General features: G+C 38.0%; 1 protein-coding gene across 1 annotated transcript; it reads right to left on the bottom strand.

Annotated features, from left to right (window-relative positions):
• Window positions 1-4,727: 4,727 nt before the first annotated feature.
• Window positions 4,728-11,467, bottom strand: LOC135712854 (uncharacterized). The gene is made up of 3 exons (XM_065235918.1): window positions 11,358-11,467; window positions 5,114-5,231; window positions 4,728-5,040 (listed from the first exon to the last, which is right to left on the bottom strand). Exons 2-3 carry the CDS (start codon window positions 5,222-5,224, stop codon window positions 4,813-4,815), a joined length of 339 nt encoding a protein of 112 aa, XP_065091990.1. The 5' UTR covers window positions 5,225-5,231; window positions 11,358-11,467; the 3' UTR covers window positions 4,728-4,812.
• Between the last annotated feature and the right edge of the window lie 5,082 nt (window positions 11,468-16,549).

Raw genomic sequence — 16,549 nt, 5'->3', positions numbered from 1 at the left:
TTGGGTCGTGCTTCGGGAAAAGCCCTTCCACGATGACTTTCAGCTTCTCTGGGCACATTTCAGTGGGCATCGTTAAAAAATCCTACGTTCGCCGATTGGAAATGTATCTAAAAATAATGTCGTTTTCGTTTTAGCGGTGTAGCACTGGTGTAGTGTAAGCAGGAATAATCGCGAGTCTTTGACAGCTCAACATCATTTCTAGATAAACATGTCAAAAGGTCCTATCTGCATTGATCGATTATCTTTATCGACTTTGTCTTTCGTTAATAGCTCAGCTGCAAAACCTATCTCTGTTGTATTTGACGTTTTGGACGCTAGATAAGAACCTCCTTTATCAAACAATGTGGTAAAATTATTGTGAAATCTGTTCACATAGCAGTGGTTATCAAAAGAGAAAGTCGATGAAGAGAATCGATCAAAACAGATAGAACCATTTGAAATGTTCATGGAGAAAGGTGCATCCTATATCTATACCCTAAAATATTTCGGTGTACGGCAGTGTAGCACCGGTGTAGGTACACCGCAAAAACGAAAACGACATAAGAGATGTTCTATGTCCACATGGGTGAACAATGTAACCCACGCCGCTAAGAAAAATTCGGTGGGCAGTGCCTGGCGGCACCTGGTGCAGCGGTCATGGGAGTGGTCCAATAAGAACGAAAAAGTAAGAGGTTGTATCATAGGCGTAGCCAGAGGGGGGCAGGGGAAATGGCGTTCGGAGAAATGGCATTCGGCCAAATTTTCCATAGTAAATTTTTTTTCGACCCTCCCTAGCTCGAAACGTGGCTACGCCCTTGGGTTGTACCCAAGGCACGACCGTAGATTTGACGTAGGATGATGTGCTCGATATCAATATTCGGCGACTGAGTAAGGAAACCACTTTTTAACATCACGGAAATGTCTCGTTTTCTGATGAAAAAATTACAGATAATAAAAAAAGCGGTCATTGATTGGAGGAATTTCGAGATTTTTTTGCTTTTCTCTAGCATCCTGGAGAAAACCTTACATTAATTCAAAATGTTTCTGGTTGATTCACAAGGTCATGTGGTTTTCGGTTATTGCGAGAATTTTTATGTACCACTTCAATACTTGACTCATTTGACCACACACGTTTTGTTGCTGGGTACATTATCAAGAGCTTTGGGGGTAATGTGGCTAGCAGCAAAGAGAGCGAACGTTCAATGGAAATTAGTTCTTAAACAACAATAATTTATGGTGGTCCTGAAATGAACCCTTTGTTGTGATGGTTGAGTAATGATTAGCTATTAGGGTGTCAAGTCTTAATTTGAACAAACTCGTAGAAAAATGTTCTATCGATTGGCGTATTAAGAATTAAAATCCAGAAATTGCACCCCCAATGTTGGTATGTAAAATTTAAACGTATGGTAACTGACATCCGATTGATGACATTGACTAATGGCCAAAAAATACTCCTTAACAAAGTTATTGTGGTCCGTTTTGTCGTGATGGTTGAATAATGCTGAGATATTAGGGAGTTCAACGCATATGAGGCTGGTGAGCTGTATGTTGTTTGGAATGAGGGCGACGCGCGTGGCATAGATAGCCCACAGCGACTCACGAAGAGCTACTAATTCCAATCAATAGCGGTTTGGCTGCTTCCTCCTTCTATGGGTGCTCATGTGGGTTGCAGCTCGCTGTTGCAAGCAGCCTTTCGTTGTGTACTGGAGAACAATGTTCAACGCCACGTGCCGAAAGCACTACTACTGCTACTGCTGCTGATGCCGATGACCAGACACCACTCACCACATGCGGTGATTGAATAAAAACCGTTCAGTGAGACCGAGAGGAATTCGATTTTGAAATCTGTGTTTGGGAAAGCGCTTTTTGCAGGCAATCGGTGATAATTTTGATCACGATTGTAACAGTTGGACATTTGTGTAATTTTCAATAGTGGCCTATTGAAAATTGATAAAGTGTTCATTTGAGCAGATTGGTAGAAAAGTTTCCAATCGAATGGCTTGTTTAGAATTGTGTTTCCTTTTTCAACATATGTTTATATAGCCCCGAAAAAATCCCACAGAAAGGCTCTTTTTTGGCCGCCAGAGTGTGGTACTACCCCCTTAAAACGGTTTGACTTGCTCTGCTTTATCTCTCGTTTAAGTGCGGCTCCACCAGTAAGCTGGACGTCATCTATTATTTGGCTCCCGTTTCCACGGTCACATGCTCTCACTAACGTTTCTGTCAGCTCGTCCGCGTTCAGATCCGCGAGGCCTCTGTCCACACGGAGTGCTTGAACGAATAGATCATCTTCTACTTCCGGTCGCAAGTTATTGATCTCCACACTGCCACAGTATTCAGTTGGTCGGATCATCTGATGTATATCCTTCGCACACTCTCCAATTCATGTTTGCCACTGCATAAAATGACGTCGATAATGGATTCCCGGACATCTCTGCGAAAAGCACTGCTGGTGCCTTCGTTGGAAAGCATCACATCAAGCTTACCACAGCTTCCAGCAGACTGTGCCATCTTACATTGGAACATCTGCTTCCCCACTTCACTGCTCAAGCATTGAAGTCCCTCCGATAACTACCGGTCTTCGTCCGATCAGCTCGGTAAGTCCATATTGCATCTCTTGGAACTGCTCCATCGTCCATCTGGGGGTGCATAACAACTGCATATGATGATTCCATTAATTTGGGCGATCACGAAACCTTCATACGAGCTCGCAACCACTTCTTGAATGGGGTATCTGTCCATAACTTGTATAGCACAGTTGCTGTGCAGTTTCGCAATTATCAAGTTTTATATGGGTTACCTCTATTACTGTTGGTCTGACATCGCCTTTCTGTATGCTAGACATTTGAAGCCTCCCATGGTATGTTCGTTTCCGTCCTCTTTTTTTTGCAGAACATGCACCTCGGTTGCTTCTTGCAGCCTCTTGACATGTGACCCTTCTCTCCACATTTCCTACACAGAACAGATCTGTCAGGGCCATTGCAGTTCCTCGCTTGCTAACTGAAACCCATGGACTTGAAGCATCGCTCCAATTGCTCGGTAGCCCGAGGAGTGATCGACCCAGTCTTTCTTCCGGTATTGTCGGATTAAACCGCTGGAATGGCCTCCACAAAGCCCGGATCTCAACCCCATCGAGAATTTGTGGGCGATCATGGATGCCAGGGTTGACAAAACTGGTGTTACCAATAAAAATAACTATTTTGAAGCCCTGGGGCACCCTGGGAAGAGCTAGATCCACAGCACCTAAAGAACCTTGTGGAGAGCATGCTGAAGCACCAGCATCAGCTCCTGAAGGCCAAATCAATTATTAAAATGCTTTTCTATTACTTTAATTTATCTTTTCTGGAGCTAAAATGAAGTGGGCACTATTTTTTTTGCCTGTGTTACTCTTATTTTTTTAAAAGTAAAACTCTTTTTTTTTTAGTATTCCATAAGTGAAACTTTAAAAGTATATACAATATAAGATATCAAAAAAGACTACAGTGACTACAGACTTTAATTTGATCCAAATAAATGAGATAAATTCAAAAAATTATTAGGTGGGCACTTTATTTTGCACTTTTGGTTCAGTGTAGGGAGGCTCTAAAATATAACCGAAAATATCGATCTTCATTCAAATAATCAATTGTGCGCAGATGCACAAACCTGAGCATTATGTGCTCCAGATATTTAGAAATATCTTGAAAAAGTCCTTCAGACAGTGATTGCGGGATCCCTACGTTGTGTTTTTGTGATACGGATAGATACGGAGACAAATATAGAAAATAAATCACACCGATCTGCTTAGCCGTCCTCCCATGGCGGACCCAAGCGTAATGGTAAGAATCCATACTTCTCACGCCAAAGTCACGAGTTCAAATCTCACCCCCGGACCCGTCATGAATGACCCAATAGCGTTAAAGTGACTATAATAAAAAAAAGAGGGGGAGAATTTGAGATTTTCCACGCAGGGGGAGAGGTAGGTCTAAAACCTTTCAATAACTGTCTACTTAGTTTATGAACAGCCGCGAAGACCCAACCACACTTACTAAAAGATGTACAGGGTGGGGTAAAATTATCCGCCTCTTTTTGCTCAGTGTACAGCTCGCAATGTCAATTTGGGTTAGGTTCATTGTAAGCAAACGAGCCAAGGTTCAAATCCGTTAAAGAGAAGTGCCATAATGAAAGACACCATCACTAATGCAGAAATCGAGATTTACAGGCAAACAAATCGTCCGGTATGTATCGCTAGTATGTTGGATCATTTTAAAACAAAATTTTTAAGGGCCTTTATACATGAACCGAAATACGCCCACGCAAACCAACAAAATCATCGCGTAGCGTAAATTGTTTACAAAAGCTCCTATGCTGTTTCAAATGTTACGCCTGATATATTAGTAATAAAATTAATAAAACTAAGACTAAAACATTGAAGACGGATAAATTGTCATCACCCTGTCTTTATAATGTCCCTTACTGCATCAATACGAATGCAAAGAATTTGTGTGATCAAAAGAAAATGCACATGCTGTTGATTTCATGACTAATAAATTAACTTTATTTATGTACAAATAAATAGTGACAGACCTATACTGACGCTATTCGCATAAAAGTCCCATGTCCTGTGGATTTCCTATCTACATAGAACTGTTATGCAAATAGTGGCAATATACTAGCACTCATACAACTATCCTATGAGACACATTTGATTCAGGAACAGTTTCTATCATATATTTACAAGGGGCAGGTAACAACAACAGCAACATCGTATTTTTAGAGAGGCAAGCAATCATTTTCCGGCATCAAAATTCCATTTAACTTTATCAAGTCGGTGGCTATTTTCCGTGCATTCGTCTAACGCCGATGAACAAATCCGGCATTTTTGAAGATCTTCAAAATGCGATCCCGAGGAATCTTGTCGGCGGCACGCTCGAAAACAGGCATCTCCTTGTCACCGAACCAGGACTCCTTGGCCAATGCTTCAGCCACTTGTGGGTTTTTATACACGTTGTTCCTGAACTCAGCCGGATACTGAGCCTCGTTCAGTGCATTTTCCACTACAGCCGGATGTGCCAAAGAGGCCTTGAAATGGAAGAAAACGGTGAAATGCATTTGAAATTAACTTGAATATTGCTTCCATCGTCGAATCACATACCTCTTGGTGAACCGGTTGATGTTGAAGCGCCAAGGCAATCGGTTGATTCAGATAGATCTGGGCGGAAGCACCAGCGCAGATGATGGCAAAAGTCAAAATGAGTGCGTTCATTTTTGATCTGCAATAGCGATAGTAATTAGTATCAAGTGGGTGGACCGTAAATGTTGTTTTATAAAACCGGCGCGTCATCGTCGCCGGCACGTGCTGCTCACGAAACAGCTCGATGTGCGCCCGAGGTGAAAATCGTCGCTGTTTGATGATTTATTTCTTTTACCAACATTAATCCACCGAGTAATGGATATCAGGTTTAGTGGCCTAAGCATGAGCAGACATAAGAGGTGACTGCTATTCACGGCGTTATTGACGTAATATGGTTCATGATACATGTATGTGCGATAGATGTGTTATCACTACTGCTTGGTTGAGTTGTAACATGCCGTTTCGTTATGCATTTATTGCAGTGAAAATTCTCTATTGCGACATATCTAGTTTCCGCCGATCCGTGAAGAAAATAAAATCGCAAAAACGACTTTTATAGACTAGGGTAATTATGTATGGTTTCTTGCATTATTGCATCTTCATGCGATCATACTATTGCGGCCCATGTATCAACCTTTAGAAGATAATGGAGCATCACATAACGTTTCCAGACCTTACTGAATACCGTAACCATTACCATTAAAGTTATCAAATCATAAATAAAAAGGTTCAAATATAATATCTTTTCTGAAAATGTACGGAGAAAACAAGAATTTGGAATGGTCATGATTTTTAACAACCCATTATTTGTTAGGTCCACTTCCAAAAAAAAACATAATACATAAGGTTAAACTTTATCAGTAAAGTTCCATAACCATTTCAGTTAAAGTTTAGCAGGGATTATAAACAATTTTTAACAATTTTCGGTAAGGTCAAGTTATGGTTCGCATTTATGCTGGTAGCCAACATATGAATGCAAGTTATGAATCTCAAATTCAAAAATTCAAACTCAAAAAATTATTACATCGTATTTCTTAACAGAATACCCTCATAAAATTCATTTGGAGTGAAATGAAATGAAACACTAACAACAAATAAAACCGATACAAAAAGTTATTCACTCTGCAACGTCAACTAAGCTTCAACAGAAAAAAGCCGTTTATCGTGCTAAAACAAGGTTGTTCTGTCGTGAATATAATTTCATTGTTTAAGCACATGAACTAAAGATGTTACTTTTCAACTTTTGAAAACGATACCGGAAGGCATTTAAAACTATAAAGTTGTTAGAGTAGGCATAATTATTTTCAGTCTGACTTCACTCTTTTGATCTAAAAGTTGGAGTCGGCGTCTGCATAATTTCACCGACTCTGGCTCCAAATCTTTTCCTGACTCCACAGGTCTGGATTTTAGGAAAGTGTTTTCATCGATTAATCATCTTTCACATTTTACCAGCAGCATTGAGCAGTGTTTTTGAAATATTGATGCATATAGAGGAAGTGTTCGAGTTATGGCAATAGTGTGACGGCCATACACCCTAAATCATGTTCAAAATACGTTTTCCAAATTTTTCGACGTCGGCATATCGAACTGCATTGAGACTAACATTTTAAGGTTTTAGGCCATATGGCCAATTAGAAGACCATGAATGAATCAGTAATGTGAAAATACCGCTCAAGTCACGATAAAATAGTAAGGATCTGGAAGGGATACACAGATAGCACACACGGAATTCATGCTATATTTTGTTCATCTTGTCTTGATTTCGATGCACCGAAATACACAATTTTATCAATTTTGGTACTTTGGAACTATTTTATATAATTACGATTACATTCACAAAAAACACCATCTTAGTGCTCCTTTGTGGGAATTTGTATGTGAGCGAATTCTTAGTTTACAAGTTAAACAGTGAAGTTATTATTTTGCTTTAAATTTTGAATTAATCAGCGAGATGAAAGTCTATGGGTTCGAAAACGAAGCTCTTTCAGATGACGTAGAGAAAAGATATTTTTTTTCCAAATTAAATAGGGTAAATGACGGCTTTGGCTATACCTTATTGTATTATTGTCAGGGGGTGAACAACATCATTGAGAGCTTAATTTTGGCATGTGGATACATTGTGTTTCAGAGCATCTATTTGCCAAATTTGAGTACTCTAGGACTTTGTTTACCCCCTGACGATAATAGGTTAAGGTATTGCTGAAGCCCAATTGAAACCAAATCAAAATAGACGTTGCAAAATTGCCTGATTTGCTTTGAGCGTGTAGTGCTTGTTTGACGATGTTCAGTGGGCAGTGAGAAATATTGTGTTTTGCATTTTATTATGCCACCAAAGATTTTGGCAAATTATCATTAATCAGGTATCTTTCAATATGTATCTAAGAATACATATCGTTTATTCAATGAATGAATCTAAAAAAAAACGGTGTCTTATTGAATAAGATAACTTGTACTGATAATTTGTCATAAATTACTCCCTCCCAGGTAAAACTAATTATGTACTATTTATGCTTCGTAGCGAACTGTTGTCTGCAGAGCCAAATAGTCTATTTTACGAAATGACAGGAGTCAGTTTGCCTGACAGAATTTAATGATAATGATGTTGCTTCGCACAGCCGTTATGTAACTGCCTCCTATCAAAGCTCTTTCATGAATTGAATAAGAAACGTCTCCTAAAATGCTCTATACTAATGGTGATAAGCTCCAACTTGGATTACCTTTTCATACCAGCCCTGGTTGAAGGATCTGCCAGATTTTTGTATGAAATTTTATTAATTAACACCAACGTTGACATCAAAGCAGCACGACATTCGTGATGGAGATTTAAGCCGAGGATAATATCGATTGGAGTTTACCACTTTTAGAGTAAGGCCACGTATTGATTAAAGCGCATCAATATAAGCATGGACGCCTGTAAAAAATTGATTCAATCGAACTGTTTAAAAGGATTGATTTTGTTCGATTGGAGCGTATTTTGACACTTCCATTTAGCGGAAGTCGTCCACACTTTTACTGAAAGGCTTTACATCTGATTCTGTTTACGTCGCAACAAGCATGGGGAAGCAGTTTTGATATTGTATGTTTTCCGGTAGCTGATATTTATAAGGTGATCCAGAAGACATCCGCAGTTGACCTGACAGCTAAAAATCTATGAGTCAGTCTAAGTCTATAGTCTAAGTCTAAGTCTATAGTCTAATGAAAGGTGTCATCCTCTTCAGAATAATGTTTGACTTTTTTCAGTGACTTATTTTATTGTCATTCATTTGCTTTTCGCAAAATCCACACTATCTATAACAGCCCATAATCGCATAACTTTACCATATGTATAAGAAATCAATGAGAGCTCGGACTGATACGAAATTATGGTCAGTGTTGTTGAGCTTAAGCAACGAATTTTCAGAGATTCAGTTTGATTTACATTCTAGCGCTGGTTCTATGGAACTGAAACAAGTTTAAGGTATGTTGCGAATTTTATGTGTAATTTTATTTGAATCAATGTTGCCAACATCATGATTAGGAAGTTTGGAGAAAATGCTATGCTAATATCAACATGAAGCTATAGTGCGAAAATTGATTAACTATAGAAAGAGTATAGAATGATAGTTCCGTTACAGTACGACAGTGTGAAAATTTAACAGAAGTTGAAATTGAGCGAAGAATCATTAATGCGACAATACTAATCAAATTGCCTAGCTCACTTGATGGGTGAGGGGACTTGAGGTATTTTCTCATATCCACAGGTTAAAGGAGCTGCCATTTTTCCGGATGTACATGAAGTTGGCTGCTGGTTGGTCAAGTATCCAAATATTTTCGGTATAATTTTGAGCTTGATTCACAGAATCTGTGAGCAGTTTAAGGTATATCCTGTTTGTGTACGCCTCTTTTTGATATATCCTGTTTGATACTGCAATTTCTTGAAGTACAATAAACCAAGGGATCTTAAAATAAGCTCAATTGTAGTTAAAATCTGAATCTTTCATATGTCTTTGAATTTACTAAAATCCATTCAGTACGAAAAAAGTTTCATACTTTTAATAACTTTTTCACCATCTCATAAAAATGGCAAGGTGATATGGTTTTGTCTGTTCTGGTTTTTCACTCTGCCACACACAGCAAAAAAATAATTTTAATATTACATCCAAGTGGATGCACTTCAATCATGTCGAAAATTTCATGTAATTTTTATGGCCACACAAATAAAAAAATTCAGTAAAAGTAGCGTAATATCAGTTCATGCACTGTATGAATGATAATTTTGTCATTTCTGGAAAGTAATATTACACCATATTTGCGACACGATTTTTTTTTCTTGCTGAATTGATTGAAGTGAAATCAAAAGCATATAAAAGATCCATGCTTTAAAGACAGTCTAACAACATCTCATTTGGTTTAACGTACTTCAAGAAATTCCAGGATCATAAAGGACATACCAAAAGGAGCCCTTTTATCAAAATTGCTCAAACAACGGATTACTTCAATCAAGCTCAAAATTATACCAATTAATCTTGATCACTTGATCAACCAGTAACCAAGATTCCGGAAAATTTAATGTTCATCCGGAAAAAATCAAGTTCAAATAGCAACTTTTTTTAAGAGAAAAAAAAAATAGCGAAGGGTTATGCTTTTATCCGGTACTGTATATGCAACACTTTTTTATAACTTAGGTTTGCACCTTTTTTATGTAAACTGGGTTAATGATCATCATTATAATATTGCCAATTTCTTGAATTTTTTGATCTGATAGAAAAAAAATATCACAAAACGTCAGACATCTGAACTGTCCTAATTGCCAATAGTTCCACAGCAACACTATTGAAAGCTCAATACTTGACAAATGTCAGATATATTCAAAGCACCTGTCCACAGCAACCAGCAGTTGTCGGTAGTAGATATGTGCGATGCAATATTATGCAAGGACAAATTCCAAACTTTGCAAGCGCACAAGGAAATCCTCTCAACAATTTCTCGCTTGCTGTTACCTTTTTTTAACTGCTGAACGGGTATTATATGGAGACCTACACAACGAGTCGTTGTCGCTGTTTAAAACACAATTAGGGCACTTAAAGGAGTTAATTGTGGCTTGTTGTCACTTTGAACTTGAACTTGTATTTAAAGCATTATTAACAATGAAAATCCAACAAGTTTGATCTTGCTTAAAATTATATTACCCTTAAGGCTCGGAATCTAGATTCTTTTAAAAGTTTATTATCACTGCCTACATTTGGGCCATTAGGTGAGAAAACCACTCTCTAAAAATTTCAGCTCATTTGGATGTAGCACGAGCTGGCGCTTTTGATTTAAATTTATATGGGGATATTGGTTGAAATGCATGGAGAAATAATATTCCTTCACTCTTTCGTGCATAGAACTGGTTCAGCAAACTCGATTAGGCTCAGAATTTCAGCACACGTAGCTTAAACTACAAGGAACAACTTTGATGAAGACAGCATCACGATTCAAGTTAATATTATGGATATATTAATTAATTATGTGCATTCTGCTCGTATATTGCAACAAAATACAGGCAGCTTATGTAAGGAATCAACTAGATTACCACTAAAAATAAAAGTTCATATTTTCCACAGGCCAATATCCAGGCGTGTTTTTTTGGTGCGATAACCAGCTCTTTTTGACGTTACACTGGCTGGCGCTTTATGTTTAATGTTCATATGGGAGATTTGGTTGATATTTTCATCTACCTATATTCAAAAGCGAATATCAAAATAAAACTTCAGGAAAGTTGTTACGCATTAAGTGAATCAATTCGAGAATAAGAAAACTTTTTTATGCTCGATAGTGTATAGGAGTGTCATTTTTTCTTTTTTTTTATCAAAATTCAAACTGAAAGCGCCAGCTCATCTTAGAACCAAATGAGCCTAAACTTTCGGATAATGGCACAAGCTTTGAGGTTGGCCAGTGGAAAATTAGATCTTTTTTTTTGTGGGCCAGTCCAACCACACATAGTTATTATATATTGTTAAAAAGACGTAATATTTAATTAAATGTACGGATTAACTGATCGTCCGGTATTCGGTGAAGTTCGGTTTATACGGTATAACATTGTCAACATATATTTCAAGACCAATTTGCTGTTTCAAAATGCCACATCTCACATTTCACTTTAACTCATCCTAATGCCAGTCTTTTAATAACAACTATCTTCTTCGCTTTCTACATATTGTTCGGTAAGGTTTGTCGTTTGTCCAACGCACAAGTTATTTGTTCAATTTGCAATTCACTTTTTCATGCACATGTTATCACTTACCTATCAGAATAACGCGCTTGCGCTTATCGAGGAAGACAAAAGTGTCCTTTTTGCTAACGGTTCTGAACGAGAGTACAAACTGAGCTGACTGACAAAACCGCGCTCGCGTTCTTATATATCGTTCGTGCTCTATTTAGCAAAAACAGGGGCTCCGAGCCGCAAATCGTTTTTATTATTACTAAGAAACACACGCCTCCGTTTCTTGACTTGGCAGCAATCGATACTAGCTGTGCCGTCTAGTGACGGGTTGTTGTTCGTCGTTCTGTACAATGGTAGTAGTAAGTGTAGTACACAACAACAAGAACAACAACAGCAACATTATTAACCCGTCGTCGTTGGCGCCGTCATGATAGCGTAAGGCACCCGACTGAGATGCAGGGCTTCCTCTAAGACCCGTTGTGTGTGTTGACGTCACGGATCAATTGTAAGGAGCGGATTCTGACTCCCGCAGCATGAGTGGATCGCACTTGATATCTGGTGAGAATAGGGGTAAGGTGGGCGCAGTGTTCGTCGTCTGTTAAACTTTAAATAATGAGCTCATATTAAAACACTGTGCAACAAACGTGATTTTTTGTTTACGGGCAGACAAATTTGACCACATTTGACTTAATTTTGGTCCCTTTAGTTAAAGTACAGAATGTACTTATTCCCTAAGACGGTACGTTTTTAGGAACTGCCCTCTTTATATTGGTATGTTTTCAGGATCACATTCGTAGCAAACCGAAGCAAGTGGCGTTGTACCAGGACTTTACATTTTTGAAGCTCTAAAATGAACTCGAGTTTTGTTTCTTTCATACAACGTATTCAACGCATCATTTCTATAACGCCTAGCTAGACTATCAACACGAAATGAAAATGAAAAAGAAGCACGCTTAGAATGAAAGGCTGACAACGGATCTTCTTATCGTTGTTTTGCTCATCGCTTTCGATGAAAGTAACGTTGATTCTCTACACTGAAAAAAGTTTTCACTTAGTTTCTATTAGGAACGCACATAGTATTTTTCCAAAAACAAAAACAATGATTTTTACCTGAATATCACATAGCATTAGAAATTCTATATGAGAAATCATATAGATTTCATTGGACACATAAAATTCATGAGATTTAGTGGCGCAATTTCCAATTATGGGATCACATGAAAGTTATGTGAAATTCACATGGATATTTTCCACTGGTTATGTGATTTATTTAATGAGTGTAGTTAAGGGGAAATTTACCGGCCCGAAAATAAAAAAAATAGTTTTCTGTATGTTTTTATTTTTCGAAAATAATGGGAAAAATTATCAAAAATTCAAGAAAATCAATTTCTTCCTTAGATTTTTGTCAAAAATAACATGTAAAAATATTTTTTCTATCTAATCATGAAAAAAAAATGGACTCTCAGAAAAACCGAAAAGTCGATGTTTTGAGGTTTTTTGAGTTCAACTTTATGCCATAATTACTTGTAAAAAATGTTTTTGCACGTGAATTTTCTTTGAAAAATAAGAAAAAATGTGATTTTTTTAGATTTTAGATAACTTTATTCAATATTTTTAGAAAAATCAAAACGTAATTATTTTTTTCGAAGCCGTGAACTTCCCCTTAATGGGGTGTTTACATCTGTGCGGATTTGTTAGCACTAGTGTACTACCCAACTAGCACGAATATTTCAGTTGCTCATGAAATCTCATGCTGGTAGACGTTGATGCCCTGTTTACATTATGCTGGTGAGCTTTTTTGCTAGCAGCTGGCTCATTAGCGCTAGTGAAATAGAATAAGTGCAAACACCCCATAATGGCGGATAACTGGACTGCTAAGCCGAGTAAAGTTGGTAGTTTCGGTACTTGTTTTTTGTTTACGTTTTCGGCTCTTGTTTTTTACGTTTTCCCAAGTGCGTATTTCTCTACAAATAAGTGCTCAGTATAATTTTTGCTACATTTACCGACATTTACATGATTTCAATAATTAATATGAAATTTATGTGTGTGTGACGCACACTTGAAAACCCATTTAAGCTTACTACTTACTTTTATTTATTTAAAAAAAATGAGTTTTAGTCATGATATTAGCAAGGTTGCAAAGACTCATTTCAGCTAAAATAATGTTTTTCGGAATAATAAAACCAAAAGATGGTATGATGGCATGTTTTACTTGTAACTTACAAGAAGAGGTTACAAAGTATGCGTTGGAAACATAAAACCTGTAAATTTTGCTTTCTATGAGTCACAATCAGCGATTTGCTGATCGCTGAGTGAGTGAGTGAGTGAGTGAGTGAGCGAGTTTGTGAAAAATCGCTGACTGTGACTCTCATGAAGTGAAATAAACAGGTTTAATATAGCTGAAGATGCTAATTTCAAATAACAGACTGTAGTGGTAATTTTTATACGATAGATGGAGTAGATGAAAGCATAGAGTTGATAGTTCCGTTAGAGTACGGCAGTGTGAAGATTGTATATAGATATTAGACAAGCGAGCTAAGGACAACTTTTAAGGAAGGCACAAATCGGTTTTTTCATCTCTCTTTACCAAACTCCCCCTTTGGAGAGGGATGGTGAGGGGTGTCCCCCTCCCCGCCACCACTGGCAAAAAGATATATACGATACAATACGATATCGTTTTATCCGAAAATCAACAAGCGTGACGACTGAGCAGATTGCTAAAGCATGCTAAAGATTTGAAGCAAACAGGAGCGTCAACGAAGACTGGAAAAATTCTACGTATCGCTCACAAAATGATCCCTACAATGGTGGACGCAAAAGTCTACATCACAGTAACAGATACAACATCATTTATGCGATGCTTTTTTTAGAAACATCCAAGAGCTTCAATAAATTAAGTGAAGGGAAGGAGATACATCCAGAATCATTGAGGTTCGGTTTGTCGACGCTACATGCCAGGATCTGATTTTTTGAGTCCATTTTTCACATCTCTTACATTCCGAAGGCAGGAAATGGGAATACCAACGATGGGAACCAGAAAAAGCTTCCGAGATCACGGGAATTGATCTTGATCTTATCATCAGGTTTAAGGTCAGTCTTGAAGTTTTGACAAGTGATTAAGCACGCAGTTTTACTAATAGGATTGCTCTCCGAGGAGGCAGCCGAGTCTAGAAATAAGCATTTCCGTTCGTATCGCTTAAACTTCTCGAGGAAATTTTCTCGGAAGGCATGCAATCGTGATATTCTTAACAGGCTACTTCTGAACTCAGATCCGTTTATAACATGAGATCGACGGCAAAGAAGCAAAACATCGCATTCTCCCATGAAGCATTACAGCTTCTGAAATCGGGATGCCAGTGAGAGTGAATTAGTTGCCGCTGATTCAGGGACATGACGGTTTTTTGACGTAGAACTACGTCTTTGTCGACTATACTGGGGTGCAAATCAAAAAATATTTGTGGTGAAGGAGTGTTAGGGTTTGAACGCTTGTAACTTTGTCATTTATAGATGAAATTAAAATCCAAATACGCCAATCGATAGCATATTACATTACGAACCTGCTTAAATAAATATTTTTCCAATTTTACTGTAATTAAACTTTTGAAAATTTACAAATGATAATTCTATCACTGTTTTCATGAAATAAGCCTTTTTCCCAAACCCAGTCATCATAAAGGAATGCCACTTGGTTGCACATCATTCTGCTTGAACCTGAAAAGATGTAAATCAGCGCTGCTCTCCTGTCTCTGCTCATTACCGCTTCGGACGGCGTGGCACTAGGTCCTGCAGCAAGCAGGACTAAGTCAGCGACTAAAGGTCCACCACAATGAGGAATAAGACTTGAAAAAACGGTCATGTAAAACCCTCTCCCCCTTAACAACCTCTCACCCTCCCCCCTTAACAATAACCCGAAAAAGACATGGACTTTGACGATCATTTTTTTCCGGGAAATAGATTTTAAGCAAACCATAATTAAGTATAAACAATTATTTTTTTACATGCAGAGCCAACATTTTCAAAAAAACAATTGCTTAACAGAAGACATACACTTGATGGATTACCAACAACTGACTGTAAAACATATCTGGTACCTCTATATATGCAATTATATTAACATCCAAAGTCCATCCTTTTTTACATATTTGCACAAAAGAAACTTTTAGCCCATAAAAAACGGCGGGAAATCCTATCAGGTTCGGTTGCACATCGTTCTGCTTGAACCTGAAAAGATACAAAACAGCGCTGCTGTCATGCTTTTGCTCATTGTCGCTTCGGACGGGGCGTGGCACTTGGTCCTGCAGCAAGCAGGATCAAGTCAGCGGCTAAAGGTGGATCTCGGCGTGACCACAATGAGGAATGCGATACAATGAGGAATGAGAAAAAGCAATGTATGTAAACCCCCTCCCCCTTCACACAACCCCTCCCCCCTCAACAATAATCCGAAAAAGACATGGACTTTGACGATCACTTTTTTCCGGGAAATAAATTTTAAACAAACCTTTAGTAAAAACAGAAGTTTTTCCATTAATTTCTTCCCGCACCAAAACATTCAAATTTGAGAAAAATATTGCTTGAAAGACATATTCGATGATATTATGTTGGTGAATTGCACACAACTGACTGTTTAAGGTAGTAGTAGTAAAATTTCGTTTATTTCTGTTGATTATTATACATTATTATACATTGATTTTACATTTCAATTGATTAGCCTATCTGGCTCTTCATCTTTGTTCATTGGATATTCTAATTTAGTATTTGATCTAGTTAATAGAATACCCCTTGGGGGTGTGTTTTGTTTTAATTGGAAAATTTGATAACCTACCTAGCTACGAGTCTAACTTAACTAACGTGTCAGATCACGTATGATCTGAAGATCTGATCTCAGAAAGGTTTCTCTGAACCTTTCCAAGGAGACCGTTCGTCGCTCTTCGAGAGGCTGAAGGCCAGCCAGGCGGTGGACCTCAGAATTTCGGGTCCGTGGAGGACTGTTAAGGATCATCCTAAGGATCTTGTTCTGGAGTTTTTGAAAAACATCAATTTTGTGTGGTTCTACGTCATACTGCGGTCGTGTCTAGGACACAACCCTTTAATTTTTTCTTTATAAAATGGGAAAAAAGTTTCTTTTTTCCTTGATTTGTTTTCCTTTGATCTTGTTTTCCATGCTGAGCACCAATGCTACCGATGCCAGGGAGGCAACTCCCACATCTGGACCCTACCTATCGACCCATCAACATCGACCAATGGCTTTACGTGCCTGTTATGATCAGAGATGT

Source organism: Ochlerotatus camptorhynchus, unplaced genomic scaffold, assembly GCF_037179485.1.
Source record: "Ochlerotatus camptorhynchus isolate MF236.1 unplaced genomic scaffold, CSIRO-AGI_Acam_v1.1 ptg000510l, whole genome shotgun sequence".
In the NCBI taxonomy this organism is placed as follows: domain Eukaryota; kingdom Metazoa; phylum Arthropoda; class Insecta; order Diptera; family Culicidae; genus Ochlerotatus; species Ochlerotatus camptorhynchus.
The sequence above is the reverse complement of the archived record's forward strand: the minus strand, read 5'-3'. Positions and strand labels throughout refer to the sequence as shown.